Source organism: Neolamprologus brichardi, chromosome 16, assembly GCF_056152115.1.
Source record: "Neolamprologus brichardi isolate AB-2024 chromosome 16, ASM5615211v1, whole genome shotgun sequence".
NCBI lineage: Eukaryota > Metazoa > Chordata > Actinopteri > Cichliformes > Cichlidae > Neolamprologus > Neolamprologus brichardi.
In genome coordinates this window covers 24,366,526-24,378,116 of record NC_142119.1, presented here as the reverse complement: position 1 = coordinate 24,378,116, position 11,591 = coordinate 24,366,526, and the positions used below count along the sequence as shown (strand labels likewise).

The 11,591-nt window shown below is 40.0% G+C and overlaps 1 protein-coding gene across 3 annotated transcripts; it reads right to left on the bottom strand.

The window, feature by feature from the left end:
* Positions 1 to 86: 86 nt before the first annotated feature.
* atp5mc3a (ATP synthase membrane subunit c locus 3a) lies at positions 87 to 2,680 on the bottom strand. Of its 3 annotated transcripts, none has more exons than XM_006788457.3 (5): positions 2,587 to 2,680; positions 2,290 to 2,386; positions 1,445 to 1,519; positions 764 to 954; positions 87 to 660 (listed from the first exon to the last, which is right to left on the bottom strand). In XM_006788457.3, exons 2-5 carry the CDS (start codon positions 2,326 to 2,328, stop codon positions 546 to 548), a joined length of 420 nt encoding a protein of 139 aa, XP_006788520.1. In that variant the 5' UTR covers positions 2,329 to 2,386; positions 2,587 to 2,680; the 3' UTR covers positions 87 to 545. The 3 variants fall into 3 exon arrangements, with proteins under 3 accessions (XP_006788520.1, XP_006788521.1, XP_035762701.1); XM_006788458.2 differs by having other exon boundaries at positions 2,499 to 2,603; XM_035906808.2 differs by lacking the exon at positions 2,587 to 2,680 and adding an exon at positions 2,475 to 2,499.
* Positions 2,681 to 11,591: the final 8,911 nt, after the last annotated feature.

The following is an 11,591-nucleotide window of genomic DNA, read 5'->3' as shown; positions in this document are numbered from 1 at the left end:
ATAAAGGTGTAATGACTACAATCTGTCAGCTTTTGAAACCGGGGGCTTTCATCACAAGTCAAAAAATTCAAAACCCATTACTTAGCTCAATTAAAATCAGCTAGATTTATTCAGTGGCATTTACAAAAGCAAGCACTCACTTGCTGCCTGAATACAATATTACTTAAGTGCAGCTGAACCAAAAAGTCATTAAGGTGGACCCCAAAAAGCTTGCATGTTATAGTCTATGAAAACAAGGCTGAGTAATGGCAAGTCTAAGCACCTGCTTCACAGAAAAGATGACATTCATGAAGGCCAAGTGCTTTCTGTTGTGTTAGCATTTATAATCCAGACATAAAAGTTACTGCCATTGTTAAATAGTCAAACACATGTATTTTAATCACGTAATTTCTTACATTTGTACAATACATGTCTTGGCTTTTTTGACAGTGTCTAAAAGACTTGAAAATGTACATTTCCCATGACACCAACACAGAACAATTTTGGTAGCCACAATAAAATATGTAGTCACATCTGTAATGAAAATTTTGTCTGACAGCAGAGTTTTACATAGCGAACAGGATAAGGAAAGCCACCATCAAACAGAACAGTCCCATGGCTTCAGACAGAGCGAATCCCAGGATAGCGTATGAAAACAGCTGCTGCTTCAGAGATGGGTTCCTGCAAAGAAAGGAAGAAAAGAAGCCATCAGCACATTTACAGAACACACAAGGAATCAATTAGCGTTATAGTGAAGAATAAAGACACTGAAATTAAAACAAACCTAGCATAGCCAATGATGAGACTACCAAACACTGTCCCAATTCCAGCACCAGATCCAGCTACTCCGACTGTGGCAGCCCCAGCACCAATGAACTTGGCGGCAGTGTCAATGTCCCTGCTGATAGCGCTGGTCTGGAAGCCTCTCAGTGTAGCCTGGCTCAGGGGGCTCTGGGGCAGCAGAGCAACACTGCTCTGTAACAAGAGAGGAGGCACTGTAAACACTGCCCTTTCGCTGCCCGCCTCAATGTAAACATCAGCTGACATTTAAAACAGTGTGGCAGCAGATGACAGGAGTAATATAGGAGGCACAGTCTGAAATTTAGGGAAATTTTAAGTAGTTCTGTCACACCATTAATCAAAAAAATTGCCATTTTACCGGCAAGTTTTAAACGTAAAGATTAAACTACAGAGCAGAAATCCGCACATAAAGGTTGTACTATTTATTGCATGTGTGTTTTAACTTGTATTTTATTTCTTTTAAAACTTTGATCTGTTGCTTTTATTGCTTTCAGACACTGCAGACTTGCATAGCTGGTCTTTATCTTTTATGGTAAGCACATGGAGTTTACGTATTATGAAATGTGCTATACAAAATTGACAGTGGTATTTTAGGTAATAATTTCCAACACTGCACTGTTAAGAAGGGCTGTAGAAGTTGCAGAAAGCCTGCATTTCTTCTTACCTCTGATTTGACATCGGGCCTGGACAGCACAGAGGCAGACAGAGGTCGGTAAAGAACCCGGGAACCAGCACGGACCTGCAACAACAACACCAAAAACATGAATAATGAGTCTAGATAAACAATTTACATGAATGTATGCTCAGTATCACACAACAGATGTGCTTTAACAGTGGCAACTATTCCCCATTTGTGGGCATGTTTGAAGGTGGATGACTCCTTGAATGTCACAGTGTAATTCATTGCAATGTGTGACCTGTGGCACTTAGTGATGACTGCAAGTGGTATTAAAAGTTTACTGTTGAGCAATGATGTTGGCATATTACAATAAAATTCCAGTGCAAGTTAGCTAACAACCATTTGTGTTGTCATTCAAACTGATTAGCCTCCAAAACCAGTATCATGACCTTGGATAAAGACACTCCAGGATATATGTACGTGCAAGCTGGCAGCCCAAACGGAAAATGTCACCATTTCTGTATTGTTTGCAAAGTGCGAAGTCTTGTGCACCCTGTCTGCGCCTTGTTCTGCTAATAGAAGGCCTAAATGACCTTAGCTAGCGGCCATAATGGGAGCTACGAGCTAAAGGCTAACGCAGGATTATAGATGCATTATTAACAATTTAAAAAAAATCGCATGCGTAAATTTCATGAACATTGCACCCATTCTGCTGCCATTAAAAAAATGAATGTGAATTACTGGTTTAGCATTAGCCGGCTAAGCTCCCGGCCTAGTCTGATACCCTTGCAGGAAAGCTTTAGTCAAGTTCAACCAGAGGCCCACCGGCTTTATTAGCGACATTAAGAGAAGTCCGACTCAAAGAAACACACAGACGAGGAGAAACTCACCACAGCCGGCGTGGAGACGAACTTAGCGCAGGCGTACATTTTCTAGTTTAGGTAGTTTTAACCGGTTCGGTCAAATCTGGTTGAATCCCGGGTTTCTCTATGGAGGGAAGATCGGAGAGAATTAAGGTCAAATGGGTGTAAAAATACCCAGTAGAGAAAATAACAGCATTCATAAGTGCATTCACATCCGTTCTGTATGTTATCCTCACTTGGGCACTGCAACGCGAAGCTTAAAGAGAGGATGAAAAGGGATTTATAAAGATACGCTTCTCATTCAAACTGCCATTACACACTTACCGACTGGAGAGGTCGAACCACAGTGGAAGAGTGCGCATGCGCGATGGGGTGTTCGTAAGAGGCCCGGATGGTGACTGGGAAGGTCGTTTCAATGAAACTTTATTGAAAATCAGCCGGGAAGAAACTTTATTAATAAATGTCTAAGTACGTTTTGTTTAAATTTTAATGTGAGAAAAATGTTCAGATGGACATTTAAAAATGTTTTGTACTATTTGAAATGGCCAGCTCTACTACATTCAATGTTAAGAAATCAGATTTTTTTTAAAGTTAAAAAAAACAACAATTACATTTACCTGCTTTTCCAATTCTTTCTTATCACCAATCACTGAGTCTCAAGCATTACTTGATCATTTTCTATATTTTTTAAACAGGTTTATGACATTACTTCATGGATGTAGCAACAAAAGAAGGATGTATTTCATTACTGAACAAAATCATGTAATTAACTAATTAACTCAAATAATTAAGTGGCAATGCCAAGTGTTTGAGTAGGGATACTTAACATCAATCTATCCACTCTTAAATATCGAGAAATACCACACACATCCTCAGTCCTGCTGTGAAAATGAGTGATATTTTGTTTAAGTGCAGATACATCATTAGTTTCTCTTTCTCTCGTGTAATATATTTAAATTTAGCACAGCCAACACTGTGAGACCATTTTTCAGGTAGAGGTAGAATTCAACCCCACATTTCAGCATTAGTTTTTCTCTCATAACAAAACCTGCCCGCTGCTGTCCACCTCTATCACCTGTTGTGGTGTGAATTTAACACTCTGTCCAGTGGGACTGATGACTAGGGCCTATCTATGCTCCTCACAGGCTGATGTTGTAGCTGCAGGCTACCAGCACCAGGCAGATTTGTAATCGTGATGAATGACTCCACAGCAGCTGGTCTGTGATGGAAAGGTAATGAGCATGGGGAGCATGCCTTTGCTGCAAGCTGGCTTAAAGGAAGGAAAGTCCCACTGGCTCCTCAGATATGATCTTTTCAGTTTTACAATGAACATGAAACCACAGATTTCTGACCTCATAACCATTGAGTGGGATCAGTCAGTAGATCATATATGTACCAGAAACACAGAGGAAGACAGTGACAGATTTTATGCATTGAAAAACCACATAAAAGCTGCATGCTACTCCATTCTATTGTACTGTGTTGACTCTGTTCTGGTATAATTCATTTTATTCTGTTATGTACTATTCCCTTCAGATCTACAATTGTACTCCTGTTTATTCTAATCCATTCAGTTTTATTTTGTTCTGTTCTATACTATTGTATGCACTTCTTTTTAATGATATTCTCTTCTTAAATGTTCCAATCTGTTCTATTTTATATCTTTATATCTTTGTATTTGATCAGAATCTTTACATTGCAGAATTGAAAGGTGTTTGAAAGCTTGCATTACAGACCAGAGCCAAGCATCTATGTCGCCACAGTGGATCTGCCACACCTCACTCTATCCCCAGCATCATCCACCTGTCACACCAATCTCCTTCTGCATGTCCTCCTTCATTACATCTCTAAACCTTCTCTGTGGTCTTCCTCTTGTTCTCCTGCCTAGCAGCTTCATCTTCAACATCCTTTGTACAAAGTATCCACTATCCCTCTTCTGCACATCATTTCCCCCTCTCCTCTCTAACTTTGTCTCGTAACTGCTCAACCTGAGCTTTTCCTCTGATATACTCATTTCTAATCTTTTCCATGTTGGTCAATCCCAATGTAAATGCTAATATCTTTAACTCTGCCACCTCCAACTTGCCCTCCTGTCTTTTTCTCATTGCCGCTGTCTCCAACCTGCACACTGATTGACAATATCTCAAATTACAAAGTTGTTATCTTGTTATTGAACCATTGTATGGTGAGTACAGCCTGAAACATGTACAGATTTTATAACGCAGAACAAGGTCATTCTCATTGAGGTCCAGCAGAGGGAGCAATAGGGTCTGATGTGATCAGAGCCTTTGTTGCTGGGGTCATGGTAACAGCACAAAAGAGGAGAGACACCAACCTTTTCCACAGTGACACTGTTATAAATTTCCTAGTGAATTAGTCATTAATTGTGACATAGCAACACTCCTGTGGGTAAAATACTTTTTATATATTTTTCTGATTCTATGTCTGGTTTGGACTAGAGCTCTTGCACAAAAGAGAAATAGAGAGCTTTCTTGGCAAAATTACCATCTGACAGATTCAATTTACCCCGTTGCAACTGAATTGTGTTAATGCACAATGTAGAATGACAGAACGCACTTTATGTCCAAGTGCTGCGCAGCAACTTATAGGTCAGAGCTAACCGTATGATAAAACACGAATATTTACAATATATTAATTGCAAGATGGCACACATCAAAGTGGCCGTTAACTACCTGAGGTCAATGTCATACTGTCTAATTAACCGGGCAGCGGCTGTGTGGTCCTACATGGCTGTGGAGGGTGGAGAGAGCAGCCGATCTCACCCCCCTCCCCCCGACACCCTTTACCCACCTTTTACTTCCTCCCATTCAGAGGCACGCACGCACTCGCTGTCTGAGTTCTTGCATAGAACACTCTGAGACATTCCATTTGCATGCCCGCCCCATCAAGCTGGATGCACTCAGACTGGTAATAAAAGGCATTGACCCCCTTAACCTTTATGAATTACAATTTGTGCCTGCAGCACGTCCTGTCAGAGGCCTCAGAAAAGCAGGCACCTCAGCCGGGGTGTGTGCGTGTTGTTTTGCAGTTGTTAAGGAGAGGGGAAAAGGTTTTTACAGCTCCTCGTCGGAGCTTCTGACAAGCAGGGAGGAGGCGGTCTGACAGCAGAAGCAAGGTAGGGAGGGACTGCAGCGCTGCTGATGGCTCCATGCTAATCTCTATCCCTGGATCCTGCATGAAACTACTGAGACTCCTTTCTTTGTCAAGAACAGGGAAACACAGCCTGCAGGGCTACAGTTCACTTGTGTTCTGCTCCTGGTGTTTTTACTCATATGTAAACCTTTTAAAATCTGTCTGTGGAGAGAAAAAAGCAATAAATTGTAGTATGGGAACACTTGTTGAATGGTTTAGATCACATAAACACATGTTCAATCTAACAAAGATTTTCTTAACTTATTACTTACATTGTCTGCTTTAAGATTACAAATATATATGGGTTTTAAACTGGAAGTGGGTTAAAACAAGCAATCTGCAGACCTTTAATGATGAAAAATTAATAGTACATTTCTCAATGTTTTTGGTTTTTATGCTGAGACAGTGATTGTACCAATTAGCTATCTGAGAACAATTCATTCAGTATTTTTATTTGTTTGTGTAGCCAAAATGTAAATTAAAGTGAACCAAGTAGCCCTATGTGTTCATCAACACATCAGTCTGATAAGCCTGTTTTATTCTTTCTGTGCCAATTAATAGTTAGCAGCACGGTTCTCGAGTACTGAACAGGGCAGGTTTTAATGAAATCAAATACAGCATGAAAGAAGGAGCTGGGGGCCTTGGTGGGTTGCAAAGTGGGTGACAGATGCAGTCGTGTTTTTATGCTCACCCCTGTCACATGGCGCAACTGTGCATGTGCAGTTATGCACCTCTCAATTTTTCTAACCTGTATTGGCTTATGGTGATCTGCTTTTCATGAATGCACCTGGCCAGTACTTATAAAGGTTGGATGCTGTCTATCCTTGTGCTTCACGTTTTATTGCTAGCTGTGGAAATTGTGTACGTCACTGTTCTCTGTATGCTGTTGCTAAATGGTCATCTCTGTACATCCATAGACTTTCCCATTGGTTGACTTTAATCTACAAATCTCTCCTTGGGCTGGTTCCTTCTTATCTCTGTGTGTTTATATGTGTAAAAGCCACAACCAACATAGCCTACGCTCTAGGGATGGGAATCAAGAACCGGTTCTTGTAGAAAACCGGTTCCTAGTAGTCCAATTCCTTGGAATCATTAGTCTGCTATCGATCATGCTAATCATTTCTTGCACTTGCACTACTATCAGCTGATTACAGTTTGCGTGTCACAGGAGGAAAATAGTGATGGAGTCTAGAGCGTGGATATGGACATTTATTTTATTGCACAAAAGGACGAGAAGAATGGAAGTGGAAAAGTGCATCAAGGACAGAAACAACTGCATTATGGTGCTAACAAAACTTCGGTTCTTTACAAACATCTGCCGAGACAGCATGCTAACGCTAAGCTAGCCAAGAACCAAGAGTAAAAGCTGAGTGAATCCAGCAGCCAGATCCTTAACTTCAACAGGTGACAAGCAGATGAGCAGTCAGGCTGCAGCCTTCCTTTCTACCTGTTCACATTTCTAAAGCAGAATTACTATGGCAATTGCTTTTTTGTGCTGGTTTTCATCTTTGCTTGGTGTGGTCAACTTTGTTTTCTACTAAGAGAAAGATCTTAGCTAAGTGTGTCCCCATTAGGGATTTGTGTTGGTTTGGGGTTCTAGCCTCAAGTTTATATTGTTAAATGGCGACTATGATTATGACTGTGTTTCAGAACCTTTTACAGAGTAACATTAAAGTAATGTAACGAGTAGTATAACAAAGTACTTTTTCATTGCTTTGCTTTTAAGAAAAGGGTTCTGTGTAACAATGACTTTTTGAATAACGACTACAATACTCCAACAAAACAAAGAAGGGAAAATACCTCAACAAATATGCAGAAACATTTCACCTCCAACGTGCATTTAATTTGCATGAATGTAATTTCTTTAATGCTGCTTAGCAATGGTGGTGACTCTCAAAACAAAGCCAATGAGGACCCAATAACAATAGATAAGAGAATCGACAAGTGATATCGTTTATTGAATTGGAATCGTTAAATTCTTATCAATTCCCATCCCTACTGCACTCTCACAACATCATACAAATGCTTGTCCTGAGAATCAGAACAGAACAAACAAGAGTTGATATAGCAACAAAACAATTTAGGCACATAAACCAATCATTTTTGCTAAAATATTATTCAAATTCAAAGAAATATAAACACAAAGTCCTTAAAGAAATAAGTGCCTATAACTTCAGTTTTTTTCTAGTACTAACACAAAATTAGATAGCTCTGGTGGTTGTAGTTTTGCTTCACAAATGAAAAAATCCTGAGTGAAAGAAACTATTCTGGCTAAATGTATTCATGCTGTTTGGTCTATAATTATCAAACCACTTTCACATTTTCGAATGCTAAGAGCCAATATGTAGCAGGAAAAGTGGTCTCAGTTTATTAATCATTATATGTTCACGAGAAAAAATTTCCAAGCCCAGCAAAGCTAAAAAATGTGACTGCTCCATTTCTCGTGGGTGGCACACTTGGTAATTACTGCACTGATCATCATACGCTATCATAACACTTGCAGTTTTAGTCCCTAAGCAAACTGGAGAACAGGTGTGAAATCAGGTGGTGACTGAATCCAGGTCACTGCTCTGCAGAGCCGCAGCTTGTGAAAATTTTTAAGAAACTGGCAGTTCTATAACTCGTGTGGAAAGATTCTGAGAATCATATTCAGCGAGAGTACAGACAGCCTTCAAGCAGCGGCTCCAATAATCCAGAGCTGGAGTATGCAGGCAGTTTCCTGATACAGCTGAAAATCATCCCACAGAAATGAAGCAAGCATTCTTTATCTCGGGAAGATTTAAAGGACATTCACAGAAATCAATTTTTCTGCGAATCCATAATAACACTCATGTTTGTGCTGCTGCTGAGCAGAGCAGTTGGAAGTGGTCTGGGAAATGCTGAAGGCTGCAGTATCATTAGTCTTCATCCTGACTTTTTAGCTAAGTCTGTAACACCCCTATATCCACTGCATGCCCTGTTCTTACGAGCATCCCAGTGAACAGGGTGATTTTATTAAATTATTCCTTAGCAGAAGTACTCTATTGGCCAATATTGGCTGGATTTTAAATAAAGTTTAAAAACTGACATTTTGTTTTTCACAAAACACCAGCTTGAACCGAGCTTTAATCCCCTTTCCTCTCTCTGTTTAACATCAGGAAATTCAGTCAGCGACTGTGTGAACAGGAGCGTGGCTGACAGGGGCAGCCGTGCGATGATTGGTTTACGGATCTCTGCTTTCTGTAGTGACTTCAAGGTCACTAAGATTTACAATCAAATGGCTTATGACACTTTAGTAAAAACCAGCCAAAGCTGATGACAGGAAAAGAAACGAAGGCGATGGCGTTGGAGGAATCTGCTTGACCTCACAGTGTGGTCCATGACTGGATGTGCTGCCGTCTGTTTTTATTACAACAACCAACACAGATATGCACGTGAGCAGACAGAAGGTTGTTAAGGACGGCATATGGAGAATGAATTTGATAGACAGACACTATATGGTGCACACTGTATAGTAGATTATAAGAAAGGTGTATTTCAAGCTCGAGGAAAACTGCAGTTTCAGTCTACTACACAAAACAGCAATTAAATATGATTTAAAGGCCAATCTGTAATGACAGTGTGCTGCCCCCTATTGAGATATTACTGCCCTACTACTTATAGTTTTAGACGGTGATTTAGTGTAGTGTTCTGTCTAGCTCGGTTTATTTCAGTCATCACTCTGAAATTTAATGGCTGGGTGTTGATTTAAAGTGCATTTAACTGCTAAATGTGTCTTTACCTGAGTGTGGCGATGCTTTGACAAAGCTTTGTACTCCTCATGAACAAAACAAGTCTCTATTTTAAAATAATGATGGGTTTATGATATGCAACTGACAAGCAGCCCTTTAACTAATGTGAATATCACCTCCAAATGACTAAACAATAAGTGGATGGGAGTTTTGTTTCAATCATCAGCAAAATTAGTGGATATGAGACTTATAATATGTTCGGCATAAACTGAAATTCCAGGCGTGTTTACTTAGCACTGACACGGAACGCTGTTGATTTTTATGGGAGGCATATGGCTGCTTTTTATTGTGCTCAATTAAATTGCTTTAAACTAGGATTAACTTTTTGGTGCGGCAATTCATTCGACAACGTCGCCTTACTTAGAGGCATTTACCGTGCGGCTGCTGCAAACGCCGCCCGCACAGTGCTCACATACTGTGGTGTCAAGTACGAGGCTGTCACAGCAATATTTACTGAAAGAGCCCTTCCTGCTTTTAATGGCCTGACCTACATCCCAGTTCAGAGAGCTAATAAAGGGCAGTCTGGTGTAGGTCCTGGTGCTGCACAATGTCACTCACAGATGCCCAACTCAGCAAGATCCGGAATGCTCAATTAGTTGCTTTTATAGGCCTCATTAATATGCATTAACTCTCTTTCCAGTGTGCGTGCACAGCCAAACAGTTTCTCCTGGCCACATATTAACTAGGTAACAGATTTTTAAAAATCCTTTTGAAAACATGTTACATCGTTGTACTATGAAAAGATATTATGGAGATCTAAAAAAAAAAAAAAAAAGGAGGGGGGTTAGCCTAAACATGACTAAGTAAAATATCCTAATACATTGGTGGAAGCACATTTATGAATTTTAGCTATTTTATTATAATTCACTAGTTTTTGGCTCTTGGCCTAATTTTCCAATACTAGATCTGACTATTACCATAAACACTGATAATATACAACAGCTATTTAAAGACTAGTTGAAAACAATACAAAACACTACACAGCAGCTATAAGGAGCTTGATCTTTACATTTACATAGAATCCCAGCTCAGAGCCCCAGACAACAGATAGCTCATCACAGAACCCCACACAATCTGGTACCACTCCTCCCACACAATAAACCGATGTGGCACACAGCAAGCTGAATCAATCATGGCACTTTATTATCCTGTCACTAGTCTGCTTCCTGCAAGTGTGTTTACCCTGTCCATGGCCCTGCGATTGTGGCTGTTCAGTGTACATTAAGACAGACATAATTGAGATTGTGGGCGGCCGAAAGTACGGGGCTCAACCTGTTGTCGTTAATCTGTCATTTTGTCGAGAGTCACAGCAGCGGTGACCTATAGAAGGCTCCGTCTTGGAGGCACTGCTGATGGTGCTTTGTTGTTCATGGCAGAGGGCCTCACCTATTTTAACTTTATTGGTTTGCCACCAACGGAGAGCCCAAAGAAAGTGTGATCTATTGCCCAACCTCTGGCTTCAATTTCTCTGCTCTCGTCCTATCCATGCTCAGTACTTTATGTTCGCAGTAACTCTCTTAAAACTCATCACCTCTACATTACATAAAGGTATTCATGATTTGAGTTATTAAGGGTCAGACCTGTTTGATGAAAAATAAGTTGAAAAACTCAAAGGAGGAACAGTCACGGCCCATGTAATGAAAGCTTAATGCTGCTCTGTAATATACTAAATTATTACAGGCAATCAATTTGAATTAATTGGTAACCCTTCAGATAGCTGCAGCCTCCCTTTAAATTCGATTACTGATGGTTCTGCTGAAAATTTGCCTTCACTTTGTATAAATTAGAGCTCTGGAAAAGCATTTACAATATAACAAGATATAAATGAATGCAATCGTACCGTTGGAAAAGGTACTTTTTACAATCACACACCATATTAGAAATAATAGCTGAATCTTGCCTCAGCGGACTGTTATTAATTACCTGGCAAATAGAACCTGTCTGTTTTCAACCTGAGCTATAGCGGCGGCGAGAGATCACCAAAGAAAATTAAACAGCAATCAAACTACATTTCTTTCATCATAATTCTGATTGTCAGGATCACCTTCCCCGAGATGGCTCATAGCATAACAAATCCTAGTTTTTATTAAGTGGCTCAATTTGCTGCCGTTCATATTTCATATTTATGCTGCATTACAACAGTGTCATATGTGTATCCTCCGTTCTTGTTATTTCTGGTATGCAGTGTGATTTAATAGATAAGGAAAGAGGGGAATGTTGCCATGAAACTGGATCTAATTGATAGTTTGAGATGATGTAGCATATAAACAGCAGTATCTGGCTTCTTCTGAGCAAAACAGCACAATATTTTTACGCCACACCTACACAGAAACAGCAGCTGCAACACGGAGCCCCTGGAAGGCTTTTTTTTTTTTTTAAATCACATCATGCATTGCTCTTAACCAA